This window comes from Carcharodon carcharias, chromosome 21, assembly GCF_017639515.1.
Source record: "Carcharodon carcharias isolate sCarCar2 chromosome 21, sCarCar2.pri, whole genome shotgun sequence".
In the NCBI taxonomy this organism is placed as follows: domain Eukaryota; kingdom Metazoa; phylum Chordata; class Chondrichthyes; order Lamniformes; family Lamnidae; genus Carcharodon; species Carcharodon carcharias.
In genome coordinates this window covers 10,065,879-10,083,377 of record NC_054487.1, presented here as the reverse complement: position 1 = coordinate 10,083,377, position 17,499 = coordinate 10,065,879, and the positions used below count along the sequence as shown (strand labels likewise).

At 42.0% G+C, this 17,499-nt stretch overlaps 1 protein-coding gene across 1 annotated transcript in view; it reads left to right on the top strand.

Moving 5' to 3' along the window:
- Positions 1–17,499, top strand: part of pdzrn4 (PDZ domain containing ring finger 4) — a 472,024-nt gene that overhangs the window by 14,387 nt on the left and 440,138 nt on the right. The window contains exon 3 of the mRNA XM_041216213.1: positions 12,689–12,796. Within this exon, the coding sequence (XP_041072147.1) occupies positions 12,689–12,796 (108 nt within the window). The remainder of the gene's footprint in view (positions 1–12,688; positions 12,797–17,499) is intronic.

Genomic DNA, 17,499 nt, shown 5'->3' with positions numbered 1-17,499 from the left:
AATCTCTGCACTCCTCTCATTCTGACTACTTACACATTTCCAGTGCTCCACCATTGGTGGCTGTGCCTTCACTTGTTTAGGCCCTAAACTGTGGAATTCCTACTGTTTTGATTAGAGGAAAACAAATGTATCCTGGAAGGGGGGGGACAGTCAGCAGTAGTAAATTATGAATTGTCCATGTTAGTGCCATGTTGTATAAACAGAATGCAGGAAAGGAACAGAAATCCTCCCGCCTTTTGCAGATCACTGTGACATGTGAACGCATCTGCATTCCTAAAATAAAAACAAAAATAAAAATACCTGGAAAAACTCAGCAGGTCTGACAGCATCTGCGGAGAGGAACACAGTTAACGTTTTGAGTCCGTGTGATTCTTCAACAGAGCAGAGTCATACGGACTGAAACGTTAACTGTGATCCTCTCCGCAGATGCTGTCAGACCTGCTGAGTTTTTCCAAGTATTTTTATTTTTGTTTTTGTTTGGGATTTCCAGCATCCGCAGTTTTTTTGCTTTTATCTTAGTGCATTCCTAAAATGTTGCGTTTACTTCAGCTGTTTTACTCCGTGGTTCTCTCGGGGGAAGCATTTCTAAAATGCTGGTTTGAGTTCACCTTACCTATCGTGAGGATAACTCGCTTGTGTCCAACTGATTCCATATTTCCAAAGGAAAATATTGTGGATGCTGGAAATCTGGAATAGGAACAGAAAATGCTGGAAATACTCAGCAGGCCAGGCAGCATCGGTAACGAGAGAAATAGAGTTAACACTTCAGGTCTGTGACCTTGGAATGTCGTAGACCTGAAATGCTAATTCTGTTTCTCCTGCCCAGATCTGAAATGTTAATATAGTTTCTCTCTCCCATCCAGATCGGAAACATTAACACAGTTTCTGTCCTGTCCGGATCTGAAACGTTAACGCGGTTTCTGTCCCGTCCGGATCTGAAACGTTAACGCGGTTTCTGTCCCGTCCAGATCTGAAACGTTAACGCGGTTCCTCTCTCCCATCCGGATCTGAAATGTTAACAAAGTTTCTCTCCCGTCCGGATCTGAAATGTTAACGCTGTTTCTGTCCCGTCCGGATCTGAAACGTTAACGCTGTTTCTCTCTCCCGTCCGGATCGGAAACGTTAACGCTGTTTCTCTCTCCCGTCCGGATCGGAAACGTTAATGCGGTTTCTCTCTCCCATCCGGATAAGAAACATTAACCCAGTTTCTCTGCCGTCCGGATCTGAAACGTTAACGCAGTTTCTCTCTCGTCCGGATCTGAAACATTAACACAGTCTCTCTCTCCCGTCCAGATCTGAAACGTTAACGCAGTTTCTCTCCCGTCCGGATCTGAAACGTTAACACAGTTTCTCTCTCCCGTCTGGATCGGAAACGTTAACACGGTTTCTCTCTCCTATCCGGATCGGAAACGTTAACACGGTTTCTCTCTCCCGTCCGGATCGGAAACGTTAACACGGTTTCTCTCTCCTGTCCAGATCGGAAACGTTAACACGGTTTCTCTCTCCCGTCCGGATCTGAAACGTTAACGCAGTTTCTCTCCCGTCCGGATCTGAAACGTTAACACGGCTTCTCTCTCCCGTCCGGATCGGAAACATTAACACGGTTTCTCTCTCCTGTCCGGATCGGAAACGTTAACACGATTTCTCTCTCCCGTCCGGATCGGAAACGTTAACACGGTTTCTCTCTCCTGTCTGGATCGGAAACGTTAACACGGTTTCTCTCTCCCGTCCGGATCTGAAACGTTAAGGCGGTCTCTCTCTCCACAGTTGCTGCTTTGACCGGCTCCGATTTTACACTTTTTAATATTGTTTTGGTTAAGTTCAGTAAATTATTAATATTTACACTGTGGAGGTGACTTTAATAGCTCTTTTCTACAGGGAAAATCTGGCAATGTGTCATGCAGCAGGCCAAGGCCTTGATGCTAAATTTAATGAACAATGCAGATAAAGTAGCTTTGTTGCTTCGAGGTTTACTGGGAAATTTGAAGCTCCTGTTAGCATGGACATCTGTTCACTATGGGGCGCAATCATCATTATCTGGAACTAATGCCCGATGATTATCACTTAGACGTGAAAGCCGGATTATAACCTCATTATGACCAATCTGTCTTCTGTCCGCAGCTTCATCAGCCATTTAATAATTGGCATTGCAATTAATAGCTCTAAAGAGAACAGCAGCAACCGACAAGTATTACTGCGATTTCTCTCATTTACCAGTGCAATGCTGGAGCTTGAGAGATGATCATAAAATCTAGGCTGGCACTCCAGTGCAGTACTGGGGCTGTGCTGTATGGTCAGGCTTTTGAATAGTCTTTTGAATGAGGCATTAATGGATTGATGCTCTGTCTGCTTTCTCAGGTGTATGTAAAAGATCCAATGGCACTACTCGAAGCAGAGCAGAAATGTTTGTTCTGCTGGCCAGCCAACCAACCTTTGGCCGTCATCCAACATCATTAAAACAAATTATCTGATCATTCTGATTCTCTTGCCCAGTTTCTCTTGCCCAGATCTGAAACGTTGACACAGTTTCTCTCCATTGTAACTGCCATGACCGGCTCCTGTTTTGCACTTTTTAAATCAGTTTGGTTAAGTTCATTAAAATAATAATATTTATACTCTGGAGGTGACTTTAACAGTTCTTTTCTATGGGGGAAATCTGGCAGAAGTTATGCTACAGGCCTTGACGCTAATTTGTGCGAATTGGCTGTGTGGAGAATACTTCATTGGTTGTAATATGCTTTGCGACATCCTTAGATTGTGAAAGACACCTATATAAATGCAAGTCTTAATTCCCTACATTACATCAGTGACTACACTTCAAAAAGTACTTTGCTAGCTGTAAAATGCTTTGACACATCCTGTGGTCATGAAATGCACTATATAAATGCACACCTTTTTTGAGGTGATTGAATTAAACTACAAGGCCAGTGGGAAGGAGGAGAGTGCTTTTCTTTTGTTTCTTCTGTTGCCCATTCTTGGAACCTTGGGAAGAATCAGAGGGTCTGTCTCCTTTGTAGTGCCGGATGGTGGGAGTACGGTGATCCTGCTCTGCCAGTGTTATAGTGGGGCTAGCTTTCTATGAAGGAGGAAGATGTGTGGAGCAAGGCTTCCATTCTTCAGCAGTTCAATGTAGTTTTAGCCCTAGAAAGAAAGACTTGAATTTTCACAGCACCTTTCATGACCTCTGGTTGTCCCAAAGTGCTTTAGAGCCAATGGAGTACTTTTGAAGAGCAATGCAGGAAACACAGAAACAAATTTGTGCACAGCATCTCCCAAAAACAACAGATAATATGTTTTAATGTTGGTTGAGGGACAAATGTTGGTCAGGAGACTGGAGAGGACACCTCTGGTCTTCTTCGAAATAGTTCCATTGGCAGACCAGAGCACCAGTTTAACATTTCATCCAAAAGATGGAGTAGGTGGAATCTATGTGCAGCTGCTCAGTTAAGTTTGCAAGGGTATACACACGAGTCTAACTCATTTCAGAAGCTAGCCCAGATTAAACACAGCTTGAAGCAGATTAGTGCTTGTCCTGTTAGTGCCTGCTATTTTGGGTTAATGCATGATTTACCATCAATAACACAGTAGGAAATCTGTTTAATTAACTGAGCGAAAGGGAAAGGAATATGATGCATGTTAGCAGTAGTGATTAATTTGATCAAATGCCTTCAAGCAACGGTTCAGTTTTTGACAAGTATGGTTTGCCGCATCTTAAGATCTCACATAACATACTATTACAAGCTTACACTGATGTCAGCCATGTCTCTGTTGGTGGCACTTCTGTCTCTGAGTCTGAAGGTTGTGAGTTTAAGTCCCATTCCAGAGACCAGTACAGTGTGGAGGGGCAGCTGCTGTCTTTTGGATGAGATGTTAAACCGAGGCCCCATCTACCCTCACGGGTGATCCTGCTCTGCCAGGGTCATAGTGGCACTAGCTAGAGATCCCATGACCCTATTTTGAAGAAAAGCAAAGGAGTCAGTCCTGGTTTCCTGGCAAAATATTTGTCCTTTGGCCAGAATCACCAAGTTAGATTATCTGGCCATTATCACATTGCTTGTCCTGGCACTTTGCTGTGTGCAAATTGGTTACTGCATTTCCTACATCACAACAGTGGCTGTACATCAAAAATACTTAATTGACTATGAAGTGCTTTAGGACATCCTGAGGTTATGAAAGGCTCTATATAAATGTAGGTTCTTTCTAATTTCTTGAAGGGTTGCAGTTGGATAGTCTGGACTCCTGGTTATGAGGAAATGATCTAAATCGGAAAATCTTCAGTCATTATAACTGCTTTTAAACTCCCAGTGGGCAACAAACTGTTGTAAATTTCAAGATTTCTGGGGACTTTCCATTAGAGATCATTGGATAATTAGCAGGAGGAGTTTCCCTTCTCTGATCCGTGGGCTCTGAGGCCAGTTCTTGTCTTGTCTTTTTCTGTTGAGTGTGATGGATGCTATCAGAGTTGGTAAGGTCAAACCCAGAGTATAACCATTTTATCAATATCTTAAGTGAATTGCTCCTTACCTGTGTATCTCATGATGCTTCCAGCGACTTGAGTTCACGGCAGCAGTTTAATTGAAAGTTGGTCAAAACTAAGACATCATGTGTGTTATTTTGATGTAAGTTTGAAAATAAGTGCTAAGTGGATGCTGTGCTTAAAAAGTGTGGTTTTAGCACACCATTTAGGGTTAAATGATAATTACCATTACGAATATGTCTGGAGATGCTAAAACAGATACCTGCAGGTTTAACATTCCAGTGCTGATGAGGGGCAATTCTCTGGAGTGATATATGTGGCCTCCATGCACCACTTATACTGAAGGTACGGAGTCATGATGTGGCTCAGGGAGTCAGAGAAAAGGGTGCACACTTGCTCCGAATTGACACCTGAGGTCCTGTTGGAGGAGATCCAGAGGAGGAGATGTGCCCTGCACTTGGTGGGGGTTGTGGTGGAATGGCAGGAATCCATCTCACTCTCCTGACCCTTCTCTCCCTCTATCCTGGTGCTGCTTTGCCTGGACTCATTCACTCCTCCCTTTCCCCATCCAAAGGGGACCCCCAGTGTTGCTCCTGATGGTGGTCGAGATGGTATCTCGAGCTAAATGCCAGCTAAGCTGGGGTTATTGCTCAAGATCCCATCTTGACCACCTCAAAATTTCTTTAATGTCTGAAGTATCTGGAGAAAATCACTTCCTATAACTCTGGCTAGGATTTCAATGTAGGTCTTTATAATATCTGAATTTCTAAGCACTCTTATTTATACCTTTAGCGCTCTCTACATTGCCATGCTATTTGGCTGACTTCCAAAAAGTACATTATAATAAGGGTGTATTTATGTACAGTATAGATCATTCTACATGTCATGCACTCAATAGAGACAAACACAGTGTAAGCCCACACTAAATTGTTTCAGTAGTTAAAATCTCTCAATCTTGGAGAAAAACTTGCATTTTATTAAAAGGTGAAATGCCATGACTGTCTAACTTTTGGGGCCTGATGCTTTGATAACTCTTAATTGTTGCAGGGTGAACCTTGAACACCCATTCCATTTCTCAAAGGTTATCACACTACATTGAAATGGGTGCCACGTGCAGGTTGCATTTTAAAAGTTTCATCACATCTGCCGAATGTTTCCTAAATCCTGCTGTACTCATTTTGTCAAAGAAATTCAGCATAATGGGTTTGTCACTGTGACAGTTGAAGTGCTTCAGCTGTTACCAGTGACCCTGAGCTATGGAAGGAGGAGTTGGCCAGGGTTTATACTCCTGGTCATTATATGTATATGGACTGTGCTTGGTTGTGATTTCCCAAGTGTTTGAGTAGCCCTCACTGCCTATACTCATACTTGAGTATTGGTTGGTTGGTCAAGATAGTGAAGGACATCTTCCAGCTAGGAGTCTGTATCTTCAAAAAGGACAGGACCAGAGAGAGAAAATTGGGAACAAAAAATAAATTAGGCTTTTAGTGTCACAGCATTACATTTTTCCTTCTTGTGGTGCATAGCGGTTAGAATGACATCACTGTGGCCAAATTTTGTTGCCATTCACAATTCTACAGATTTTTGGCTTGTAAATAAGACCTAAAAAAATGAGCAAACAATTCATGGAGAGGACCTACAGCACACAAACCAACCACAGTGATTTCATTGGACAGATCAAACAGGCTTTAAGATGTGAAATCTCTGAATTCTGTCTCCTCCAGCCAAATCATATGGTGAGTTCAGTTATTATGGAAGCTTTAAGAAATAATGACTGTTTGCCATAATTATAATTCTAACCCAGGCGCACTATTAAATCATATATTGTTTAAACTGTTTCTTTTTAATACATATGTTATTTGTTTTTTCTAACTTAAAAACCCCTTTAAAGGAGGTTGGTTTCATTAGTGGTTTAAACTTGTTATCTGGTATGAATCCAAGAGTGGAAGTCACCATTTTTACAGTGTTAAGAAGGTATGAGTGATATTGGGCTCAGTGCTTGGCTTTATTGCTTGACCTAGCTATTGCTGCATTCAAGTGATGAGAATGATGGATTGTATTTGATCATTTACAAAATAAAGTTGCCAAACATATAGACCATTTTTAAATAAATGTTCAAATATTGACACGGCAACCTATGTTTTGGATAAACCTCCTTAACTTAGTAACATAGGAGGCACATTTGTGCGTACATGTCTCCTGAATGCCACAGAGCAGCATTTCTTCCACATCCTCATCTGGTACGGATCCTTTTCCATTCCTGATATTCCGGGAAGCCACTGAGAAAAGCCAACCGAGAAAGAAGGCAAAATTGGAGGGAGTAACCCTGTGATGCTTTTATGCACTGTTGGTGGATCGTGACCTTTGGCAGTGACCTAGGAGCACATCTCCAGCCTAGCTTAGCCATCTGCGTTGCTTAGGAAAGCCTAAAGACGCACTGAGGTAAGCATCCGTGTACCTCTTTAAAGAATCTCATTAGGCTGGTTAAGCAAGTGTTGAAGGACCATTATATGCTCATTCCTCTGCAGGTACTTCATAATTTCATCTTGTGTCATAGTTGCCAGTAATTTGTCAACAATTAAAGAAAGCTTGATGGCTGAATATTTCCTGGATGATCTGGGCCTCCTTTTATAAGAAGCAAAGTTCACATTTGCCAATCTCCATTTCCCCTGACCTACCTATTCAGAATTTTGGAGAATTTTAGGCTGACCCTCTGCTATTTCTTCCCCAACTTTCCTTAGGGTCACCTTCAAATATAAATAGAATCATATAGCACATAGAATCATACAGCGTTGATGAAGGTCATTTGGCTCAGTTGAAAGAGTGACCCAATCGATGAACGATCATTGACCTGAAATGTTTACCCAGTTTCTCTCTTCACAGATGTTGCCTGTCCTATTGAGCATTTTCAGCATTTTCTGTTTTTAGTTCAGATTTTCTGTGTCTACAGTACTTTACTTTTGTTTCCAATTAGTTGCCTTACCCCCTTTCCCTGCAGATTTTTATTTTTCAAGTATCTATTCGATTCCCCTTTAAAAATTAATATTGAATATGCTTCCACCACCCTATCACGCAGTGCATTTATTGACTGGAGCGGTTCGAGAAGGCGGCTCACCACCACCTTCTCAAGGTGTTCCACTCTAAGGTGTCTCAATACAGTTGTAATACTCTTGATATTTACAATATACATCCATGTTGGGCATACAGCCAAGGGGTTCTACACAGCTTCCACACAAGCCCCTCAGCATTGGGACTTGAATCCAAACTTTTTGACTGAGGTAAGAGTTCTACCAACTGAGCCATGACTAACACGTCCATGTTAAGTCTGATCAACATCTTGGTATCATTGCTTTCATAATAAGTCAAAATGCTGATTTTAATATGGCTACCATTCCCTCACTCTCCACTGCCTCTTTTATCTCTTGATCATATCTCCACCTTGACTATCTTCATATAGCAGCACCTGTTTATTTGCAATTCACTTTATTACAATCCCTTGGTGGCACAGCTATTTTGAAAGGCCTTTTTTCCCCTTGTACCAACAATTATGATAAGGTTGTTGTAATTACAGTTTCATTAATTGAGAGTCTGGTGTGTACAAGTATGGCATATGGGAATCCTGTTTTAACTAGAATTGTCATCTTTGAATCTGTCAAATCTAATTGGGTTAGTGGGTAACATGCCCAAAAACTGGTTTGACCTGGTTTCCATCTGTTTGCTACATGTGTGCATGAGGGCAGAATAGTAAGTTAATTTTAAGATAGCTCAATAAATAGAGCACTATGACTTGCAGCTAGATGAGCCAGTGGATATTTTGAACCGTTTGAAGGAATTGACAATCCATTAGCTAGAGGATGGAAGTGTGGAATTTGTCAATGTCATATCTCATGGAAACACAGAATTGTTACAGTGCTGAAGGAGGCCATTCGGTCCATCACGTCTGCACCGACTGTCCGAATGAGCAATTCACTTAGTGTCATTTCCCCGCCTTCGCTCTGTAACCCTGCACATTCTTCCTTTTCAGATAACAGTCACATTCCTTTCTCTATGCTTTGATTAAACCTGCCTCCACCATCCTCTTTAGATTTTTAGCATTTTGTGAAAAGCTAACATCTTGAAGGAATGGGGCAAGTTATTTGTCATTTATCAGCCCAAGCCTGGATGTTGTTTTGCTGCAGTTAGGTGTGGACTGGAGGAATTGCAAATGGAACTGGATATGGTGCCATCCTCTGTGGTGGCATTGCTTCTGACCTTATAAGGGGAAGGGCATTGAAAGCTGAAGATAGTTGGACCACAGACCCTGCACTGAACAACTCCTGCAGCAATGTTCTGGGGCTAAAATGATTGGCCTGCAACAAACTTTCTGCTCGGTATTACCCCATCCACTGAAGAGTTTTCCCTCTGAATTTACTGGAACCTTTTGGTGCCACAAGTTGTCAAATGCTATCTTCATGTCAAGGGCAGTCGCTAGAACCTCAAGTCTAGAATGAAGCTCTTTTTTTTTGTCCATGTTTGGAAACAGTTGTAATGCAATTTGGAGCCAAGTGGTCTTGTTGGAATCCAAACTGGGCAACAGTAAGCAGGTTATTGTTGAATAAGTGCTGCTGTTTAGCACTATTGAGGACGCCTATCACTTTGCTGATGATTGATAGTACACTCAAAGAGTGATAATTGGCAGGAGTGGATCTGTCCTGCTTTTTGTGGACAGGACATACCTGGGTAATTCTGTACATTGTTGGGTAGCTTGCTACAAATGGAATAATTTGTCTAGAGGCGTAGTTGGTTTGGGAGCATGGGTCTTCAGCACTGTAGCTGGGATGTAGCTGGGCATAACAAAGTGCCCGGTGCACTCAGCCACTTGAGTGAATCAACTTACCTGCGGACTGTAATCGTGCTGACCTCAGCCAGAGGTCTACAGTTCTATTTGCCAATTTTTCTCTCAACTCCGTCTGGACAATTTTTATTTTAAGTCTAGCTATAATTTGTTTTTCCATCAAGCACCCCTTTTTTCTATTCCTGCAACAAACTGAGGTATATTACAGTTACTACTCCCTGATAGTCCACGAAGGCCCCTTGTCCTGCTTCATTACCACAAATCAAGTCAAGCTGATGTACCCATTGAAGAAAGATCTAACTTGGTTGTGAATGTGGAATCAAGGACTATCTCATGAATTGGATGAATTTCAGGTTCCTTTGCTGATCATACTTTCTGCCTACATCACCTGCTTTTATTAAGGATGTGATTAAGTAATAAAGAGGAACCATATTTCGATGTTGGTATGTAAGTCTACTGATCAGAACCCATTACAAAACCTAAGTCATTATATGAGCACACATACCTGTACTGTGTTTCTTTGAATCCTCTTGAATTTTCTTGCAAATACATAGGTTCGCTGACTAAATTCTGAGTGCTGGCCTTTTTAAAAACAAAAATCCATTTTGAACTTACTGCAATAATTCAATCATGCACAGTGAAAGCACCTAAACTGGCTCATGCAGACTGTGATTACAGTGGTTTGCTGATACTGTGATTAAAGGGGAAAAAGATAATTGAGCTGAACTTTACAAATAGATTTATTTGGAAAAGCTATAGCACAGCTTTAAGTGGAGTCTTGACCCCAATTTTCTTTCCCATACCGAAATATCTGCCTCAGAAATAGCCCTATCAAATCAAACAGCCATAAGTAAATCAGTATGGCCATATGTGTGTTTGAATTTGTGTACAAGTCAAAGGTCACTTCTCCTCTCCAGGTTCCTAGACATCACTGGTACTGTGGGGATGTGTGAGCTGCAGTTACGAATAAGGCAACTCACATATAAAATTACTATCCTACTTTCCAGTCAAAAATCTTTGCAGGGGTGAGGGAATCCCCATTGTCGCCCAATGAGGAGTAAATTGATTTTACTCTAAATTGACTGATCCACATGCTAGCATTGCTGCACAAAATAGGAAGACAGTGTCCAGCCAGAGATTATGAGCCTAAGAGAGAAAACCAGGAGTCTAGGAGCAGGTTGCAGACCAAAGAGGGATTTGTACATTTGGGCAGGTTTGGTTTGTTGGAAGACGGGGAGGTAGGGATGATAGGTGAGCAGCACTTGGTGTGGGCCAGAGTTTGTGTAGGTTAAAGCTGGGGAGCTGATGAGAACAACATTGGAACAGTTAAGTCTTGAGATAATGAAAACATGTATGAGGGTTTTGGTGGAGAGAGATAGGGAAAAGTGTTCTTGGTGAAGGGATCTGATATGACTGAAAATTCAGCTCAGTTGTGTACTATTTGGTTTAGTGCGAGTGAGTTGCCAGAGAGAGGGTGAAACTTAGCCCAAAGTTAAGGTTCTGTTGAGGAGAGCTGAACAAAATGGATTTGGTGTTCCCGAGTAGGGAAAGTTCCGGCTGATGCATGACTTGGGGAAGGTTTTTCCGGATGGCGAGCGGGAGCGGGCCCCATTCACCAACGCGTAAAATGATGCGGGGATACGTCAGTGTGTGTCCTGACGTCACCCCGTGTCATTTGGATTTTCACTTCGGCGGGCGCACAGCCGAGTTGGCTGCGCGTTCACTGAACTGTCAACGGCTTGTTAAGGCCATTTAAAAAACTAATTAACCTCATTGATGGACCTGCCCGTCCAACCTTAAGGTTGGTGGGGAGGCCGGGGGCCTAGTCGGCCTTGGGAAAAGCATGAAACCTGATCCACAGGCGGGATGAAGTTTCATGAGGGTATTTAAATTTTTAAGAAAGGTTTCAATAAAACTTATGGACATGTCCCAACTCACGTGACATTGTCACATGAGGGGACATGGCAGGGACAAATTTTAAACATGTTTATTAAAAGTTTTAAATCGGAGCCGATCTCCCTGAGGCAGCGCTTTGCCTCAGGGAGATGAGTGCGGTCATGCACGACAGAGCGCACTCCCAGCTGAGGGAATCCTCCCCCCACCCGCACAGGGAACGCATAGCGCTTGCTGGCAGACATCAGTCTGGGCTGTGGAATGGAATTAGCTTAACATTTCTATTGCAGAACTTTGTCTGAAAAGTAGATGCATTTTGCTATCATTGAACTCTATTTTTAGCTGCTATGAGTGTGGTTTGGGAATTTGCTATTCTAAACTGCTGTTTTGACATCTTGGTTGTCATGGTGAGGTGTTATAGGTGTAGTCCAGTCATGTATTGCAGTTCAGGAGTAACTGGAATACACAACGAGAAAAGGTGCCCAAAAATAATTACTGCACATCCTTAGACTGACCTATCTACCAGTTACAACAAATTATACTACAGAGATCAAGCAAGCATTATTAGCTGATTGGTTTTACTGGGTTGAGTATTGTGCCACAGCTTTATAAATTCTGAAAAATGGAACATGTATTTTCAATGTTATTTTTGTTGATTTGGCAGTGTACATCTGAAAGGCTGGCATTTATATAGCACCTTTCACAACCAGAGGTTGCTCCAAGCACATTAAATCTAATTAAATACTTTTGCAGTGTAGTCACTGTTGTGATGTAAGAAGCACAGCCCCAGTGTGATAATGACCAGGTAATCTGTATTTAGCGATGTTAGTTAAGGGGCAAATATTGTCCAGCACACTAGGGCAACTGCTCTTCCTTGAAATAGTGTCATGGGGCCTTTTGCCTCCATCTGAGGGGGCAGCCGGAGCCTCAATTTAACCGCTCGCCCAAAAGACAGCAGTTCTGACAATGCAACACTCCTTCAGTACTGCACTGGAAATCTCGAGTGGGATTTGAACCCACTGAGCCATGACTGACCCTCCATGTCTGTTCTCAGATCCTTATTATCCAGGCATTTAAAAGGCTCCTTTCACAACCTCAAGACATGCCAAAAGTGGTCCCCATCTAGTGAAGTACTTTTGAATTCTAGCCACTGTTAAAATGTAGCAACCTATATGCACACTGCAAGATCCCACGAGTGGCTGACTCTCAACTTTTCTGGTTCTGAGGTGTGAGTTCTACCTCTGAACCACAGCGACGGGTCTAAAATAACTCTCAACGGTATATTTTAATGTTAAGGGTCCCAGGTTAGACCCTGCAGAGCAGAGTTTAATGTTACCATTTGAATTAATAAACACACTAAATTTTTAGCTGAGCCCCTTCCTCTTTCCTTTCCAACCCCGAGACCAGGGAAAGAATGTAATAATCTGTACTAACAGTCGCCTGTTCCCCAGCTCCCACTGACTCATTGTTGTCTTACTTTATAGGACAGTGAGGAAGATTCTTCGAGCGAAGGAATTTATGTTTCCAAAGTTATGGAGAAAGGGCCCGCTGACAGAGCAGATGGACTTCAAGTTCACGACAGGATCATTGAGGTAAGAGAGGAGGTGTGGCTGAACATATTGATGTCTGCTCTTCAGCTTACTAGGCCAAGTGCATTCCATTCTTCCTTTTAAGGAGACAGTGTGCCTCTATGTCATTCCTCTTGGGCTTAATGTACAAAACAGTTTGTCTTGTATTTAAGCGAGGCACTGGTAATCGCTTATCCTGGTGAGCCCTTGTATCCGGGTCTAATTGCCTGCACCTCAGATTAATCCAGCGAGTGGTTGAGTTACGCAGATAGGAGAGGCTCCAACTTTGTTTCCCCCACTGTGCTAACTTGTCTGTTTTGTATAGCAAAATTTCTGCCATTGGCGTCAGCATTTCTAGGGTGGGAAGGAGGGATAAAAAAAAATATGTTGTTCACATTCCTAATTGCAATCAAGTAATACTTCTTGCAAATGCCTTTGTGCCGTTAGGTGAGAACCAGGCTTGAATTTGGCTGTGATGCCAGTACAGTTGAATAGCTGGGTGATGCTCATTGTTCAGGGTGAACAGAGACCACTCTGGTAAGGTACTGGAGGGCTACCCCTACCCATGCAGCTGTTGATTCAGTATCCCTGCAGTAGGGGAAGGAAAAAAAACTGGCAAGTGGATGAAGAACAATTTTTATCTAAAAGTAGGCCACTGTCTACTTGCTCATGGGGACAAAACTGTATAAGTATAAGAACTATCCATCCTCCTTTTCCTCTTAAACCCATCCAACGCTTGTCTTTTCTTGGAGCTTTTCATAAAAGGGCGCAGATCACTGAGCTGCAGCATTCTAACATCTTAAGCTTGCCTGTTGCTTGTAGGATTTATGCAGCAGTGGGTGTGCAAAATGTTTATACTTATCTACTTGGTGCAGTTGGGAACAGTACATTTACTGATGTTGTCTTTCCAAACTTGAGCTGTGTCTTGAGTTTAAAGTTGCACAGAGTGATATGCTGGAGATTATCACTGGCCAGAGCAATGATGTGATAAATGGTATTGTAAAGAAATGTGTCACATGACATGCAGCTCCTTTGGTTGAACAATGACTGTTCCTGTTGTGTGTTTGGTGTCCGTAAGTAAACAAGTCCAGTGACAACATGCTTTATATTTAAATGTTTTTGCTTGAATGATCAGTCACAGTTAGATCAAGTGTTTTGTTGCAGCAGGCAATTTGTTATCACTCAAAATCTGGCATTTTGATTGCCTGTGGAACTTTTTGTGACAAATTGTGCTCCTCGGATAGCATTTTGCGTTGTGTATGGTTAGTGTAGACATTAGCTGTGGGATGTTGCACCATCCTTACCTTAACCACCATGGCTCCATTTTCCAAACGAAATGTTTAAATGCTTAGATTGAATTTGTATACATTTTGCCTAATGTGTGAAATGTTATTTTTCTCCACTGCTTGTTTATACTGCACATACCTCAAGCAGGTTGAAATAACTGAAGACATGTTAAGTTCGTTAACCATTTTTTCAGGCAAGGATGTATCTGAAGCCAGTTCTTTCCTTCAACCAGCTTTGTTTCCAAGAGTAATGGCATGGATTCCTCTTGTTCCACGAACACCCTGTATAATCTGGTTTTTATACTCTTGCAATGATTCCCTAATATTTGCCCAAATGGGGGCAAGCTGCTCTTAATTGCCACCTTAAAGCATGCACTCCACTGCAGCATGATCCCAACATTAACAGACAATGTGGCTTTGGCCCATTATAAATAAAGCATATCACCTCTTCAATTTTTTTGGGGGGAAAGCCTGTGTTGGCGATGAGTGGCTCCAGAGTTAGGTGGGTGATTTTTGTCTCACCAGATAATGTAAAATGATGATTTACAATTCCATCAACTGTGCAGAACTGCATTTGACTTTACATAACGGGAGCAGAGATCATCAAAGGTTCTCTTTTATGGAATGTGTTTCTCAAGGGGAATATCCACAGTTAATGCTCGATAAGGAAATTGCACACTCAGAAGGATTTATTTTTCCTCGTTTATTGTATAGACCTTGCCTTTTATAAACAAAACAAAGAAGATTAGTTTACAAGCTTTTTTACCTCAGCAACGGTTGACATATGCATGAGTTGTGGCCTGTATACACCTGCAAATATGGTACATTGTATTGTGTTCATAAAGAATGTCATTTTCCTCATTTGGGGATCTGCAGAAAGATGGATCACTTGAGGAGGAGGTGCAGGATGGGGGGATCGAGAGGGTGGAGAAGCAGCAGACTATGCTGAGGCTTCTTGTTAAACTAACACTGTCCTAAGAAGCCATTCCAAGCTGTTTAGCCATTGATATGAATGGCTGCCTCTTTTGAATTTGCCATGACTCATAACCCTTTTGATTAATAGGTGTGATGTCACCATTGGCCATTTTGGTGCTGCTAAACTAATGATGTCATAATAAACCGTCGGTTCAGTGTTGCTAGGCCACCGACATGAAAGGCTGCCTGTTTGGATTAGTTCTGGATATTACCCTTGTGATAAATTTCCTGCATGCCAGTGTAACCTAAGTGGTGGAGGGGGGAAAAAATGTTGTTTTGAAGCTATTGCTATATTTTTACATCTGCAGTTTGACTTGTGTGAATGTGAGATGAGTAGGAGAATGTTCTTTCTAGTTTTTATGTTATTGAACTGGCCACAACCGATGATTGCTTGATCAAAATAGCAAGATGTGTCAGGGTATTAGAACTAAGTTAGATCCCTAAATGTTGCTCTGTCAGTTTACTAAACTCTCAATGTAGCCGTGTATTCCTGCTGTTAACTGGTCTTGGATACCAGTGTAATAACAAGCATACCAGTAATAAGAATAATAGGTGAGGCTTGATGATAAAGATAGCAAATGTCCCTTCAAAGTACCTTATAGAGTTAGGACTCTGCTTATTCCTTCAGCTAAGCAAATGGGGTTCGTACTGTGAATGAATAAAAAAACACTTGATTTGCTGATATAATGCAATTAGAAATCCCTGATTATAACACTTCTACAGCAATGTATTACCCGAAACTTATCCTGAATCCCATTTTGTATCAATTGTTGGCCCTGCATTGAGTTACTGCCAATTCAACAGCATCTTCTTTCAATTGCTGACTTCCTGCAAAGATTTGCTTGAATCCTGAAGCACAGAAGAGGGACAGCTAAGGAGGAATGGCACTCGGAAGTTACAATAAAAATTCCAAAGTAATAATGTACAAGTACTCGACTGAATCAACACTCGGCAAAGAGATGTGTTCTTATGCTGCCAGGAAGCAGGAGCTCAGCCATATTCCCAGAAGGACTTTCCTTACTGGATGGGGAAGGGTCTCGCTTGCTATATTTTGTCAATGGAATTTTCAGGCCTGCAGCTGTCAGCCAGCTGTGACCCAGAATGCCTACTCCGAAGAGTTAGGCTGCTATTAGTTTCAATCACCTTCAATTGCCCATTCCTTACTCATCCGTGTAGTTACATTGGTTATATCTATGCAGTAAGCTAATTGTTTTGTACTGCATAATTGAAGTAAGGCCCTTAGTTTTATTGGGTTCAATAGAGTATGTGCAAAATGAATCACTTATTTTGCATCTATTAAAGCATGCTAGCCAACTCCACAGTGGTTAAAGACGCCACAGGTTGCAATCCTGAGCCACAAGTAATGCGTAGATTGAAAACAACATTGACTCTAGTTCTAAGAGTCACCTCAATATTGCCTACATTTGTCTGTATTTGTGTATGAGGACTTGAGCAAGCACTTGGCTGCCCAGCACCTTCTGGAGAAAAAGGAGAGAGCAAAATATTGCTGAAAAAAGAGACATGTCTGAGCTTTTCGTTTTGCACTTATCAGGACGTGTTGCAAGAATACCAATATAAGGGGAAAACAACAATTCATACTGTATGTAAAGAGAGTGCTGATTGGCTGGCAAGTGGACTCTGATTGGTAGACGTGTTGCCATGGAGAATGCACCACTGATGGTGACTGACAGTTAACTGTCAAGCATGGTTTGAAATTTAAACCAGGCAGCTTGACCCTGATTGGTCAAGGCATTGCCCTGAGGAATGAACCAGCGAATGGCTGTCACTGGTTTTGTTTAGCTGAAACAGGCGCAATTTATGTACATGTTCTTTCTGTCTGCAAAGAACAGGGCCCTGTGTATTAATATATGTAGTTCCAGTACACAGAAATGCACCACATGGTAAGCCCAAATGACAATCTTAAATTGGTTAGCACACTGGAATCACATCTAATGTTGGACATTGTGTTTTGAGTTTCGCAAACACGGGTTAGTTGGATATGGTCTGTACCTTGCCCGTTGTGAACAGCAGCAGGGACATGCTGTTTGATACGATCTGCCAGTCTTTGGGACCTATGGCCTACATGCCTAGCATCACACTGGCACTGAAATTCATACACCACATTACTCACTTGTGTGATAGGCAGAATGTCTTTTTGGCTTGACAGCAACATCTCATTAGTGGCAAGTATCACTTGTGTTGCTACTGCATAGTAACAGCTTGAAACAGCTACCTTCACCTGTTGCTCAAATTTTTGAGATACCTTGCCCTTTCAGGTAATTTGAGGTAAACTGGGCACTTTTCAGGGCCAAAAGCGATGACCTTAGGCCCATTCATAAGTTTGCGTGATATACAGTGCAAAATGATCTGATCAGGGTAGCCATTATGCTGCAGGGTGCTTTTGATGTGTCCTATTTCAGCATCAAGTTTGTATAGTGAGCAAATGGCTTGGGCCCTAATTACAAG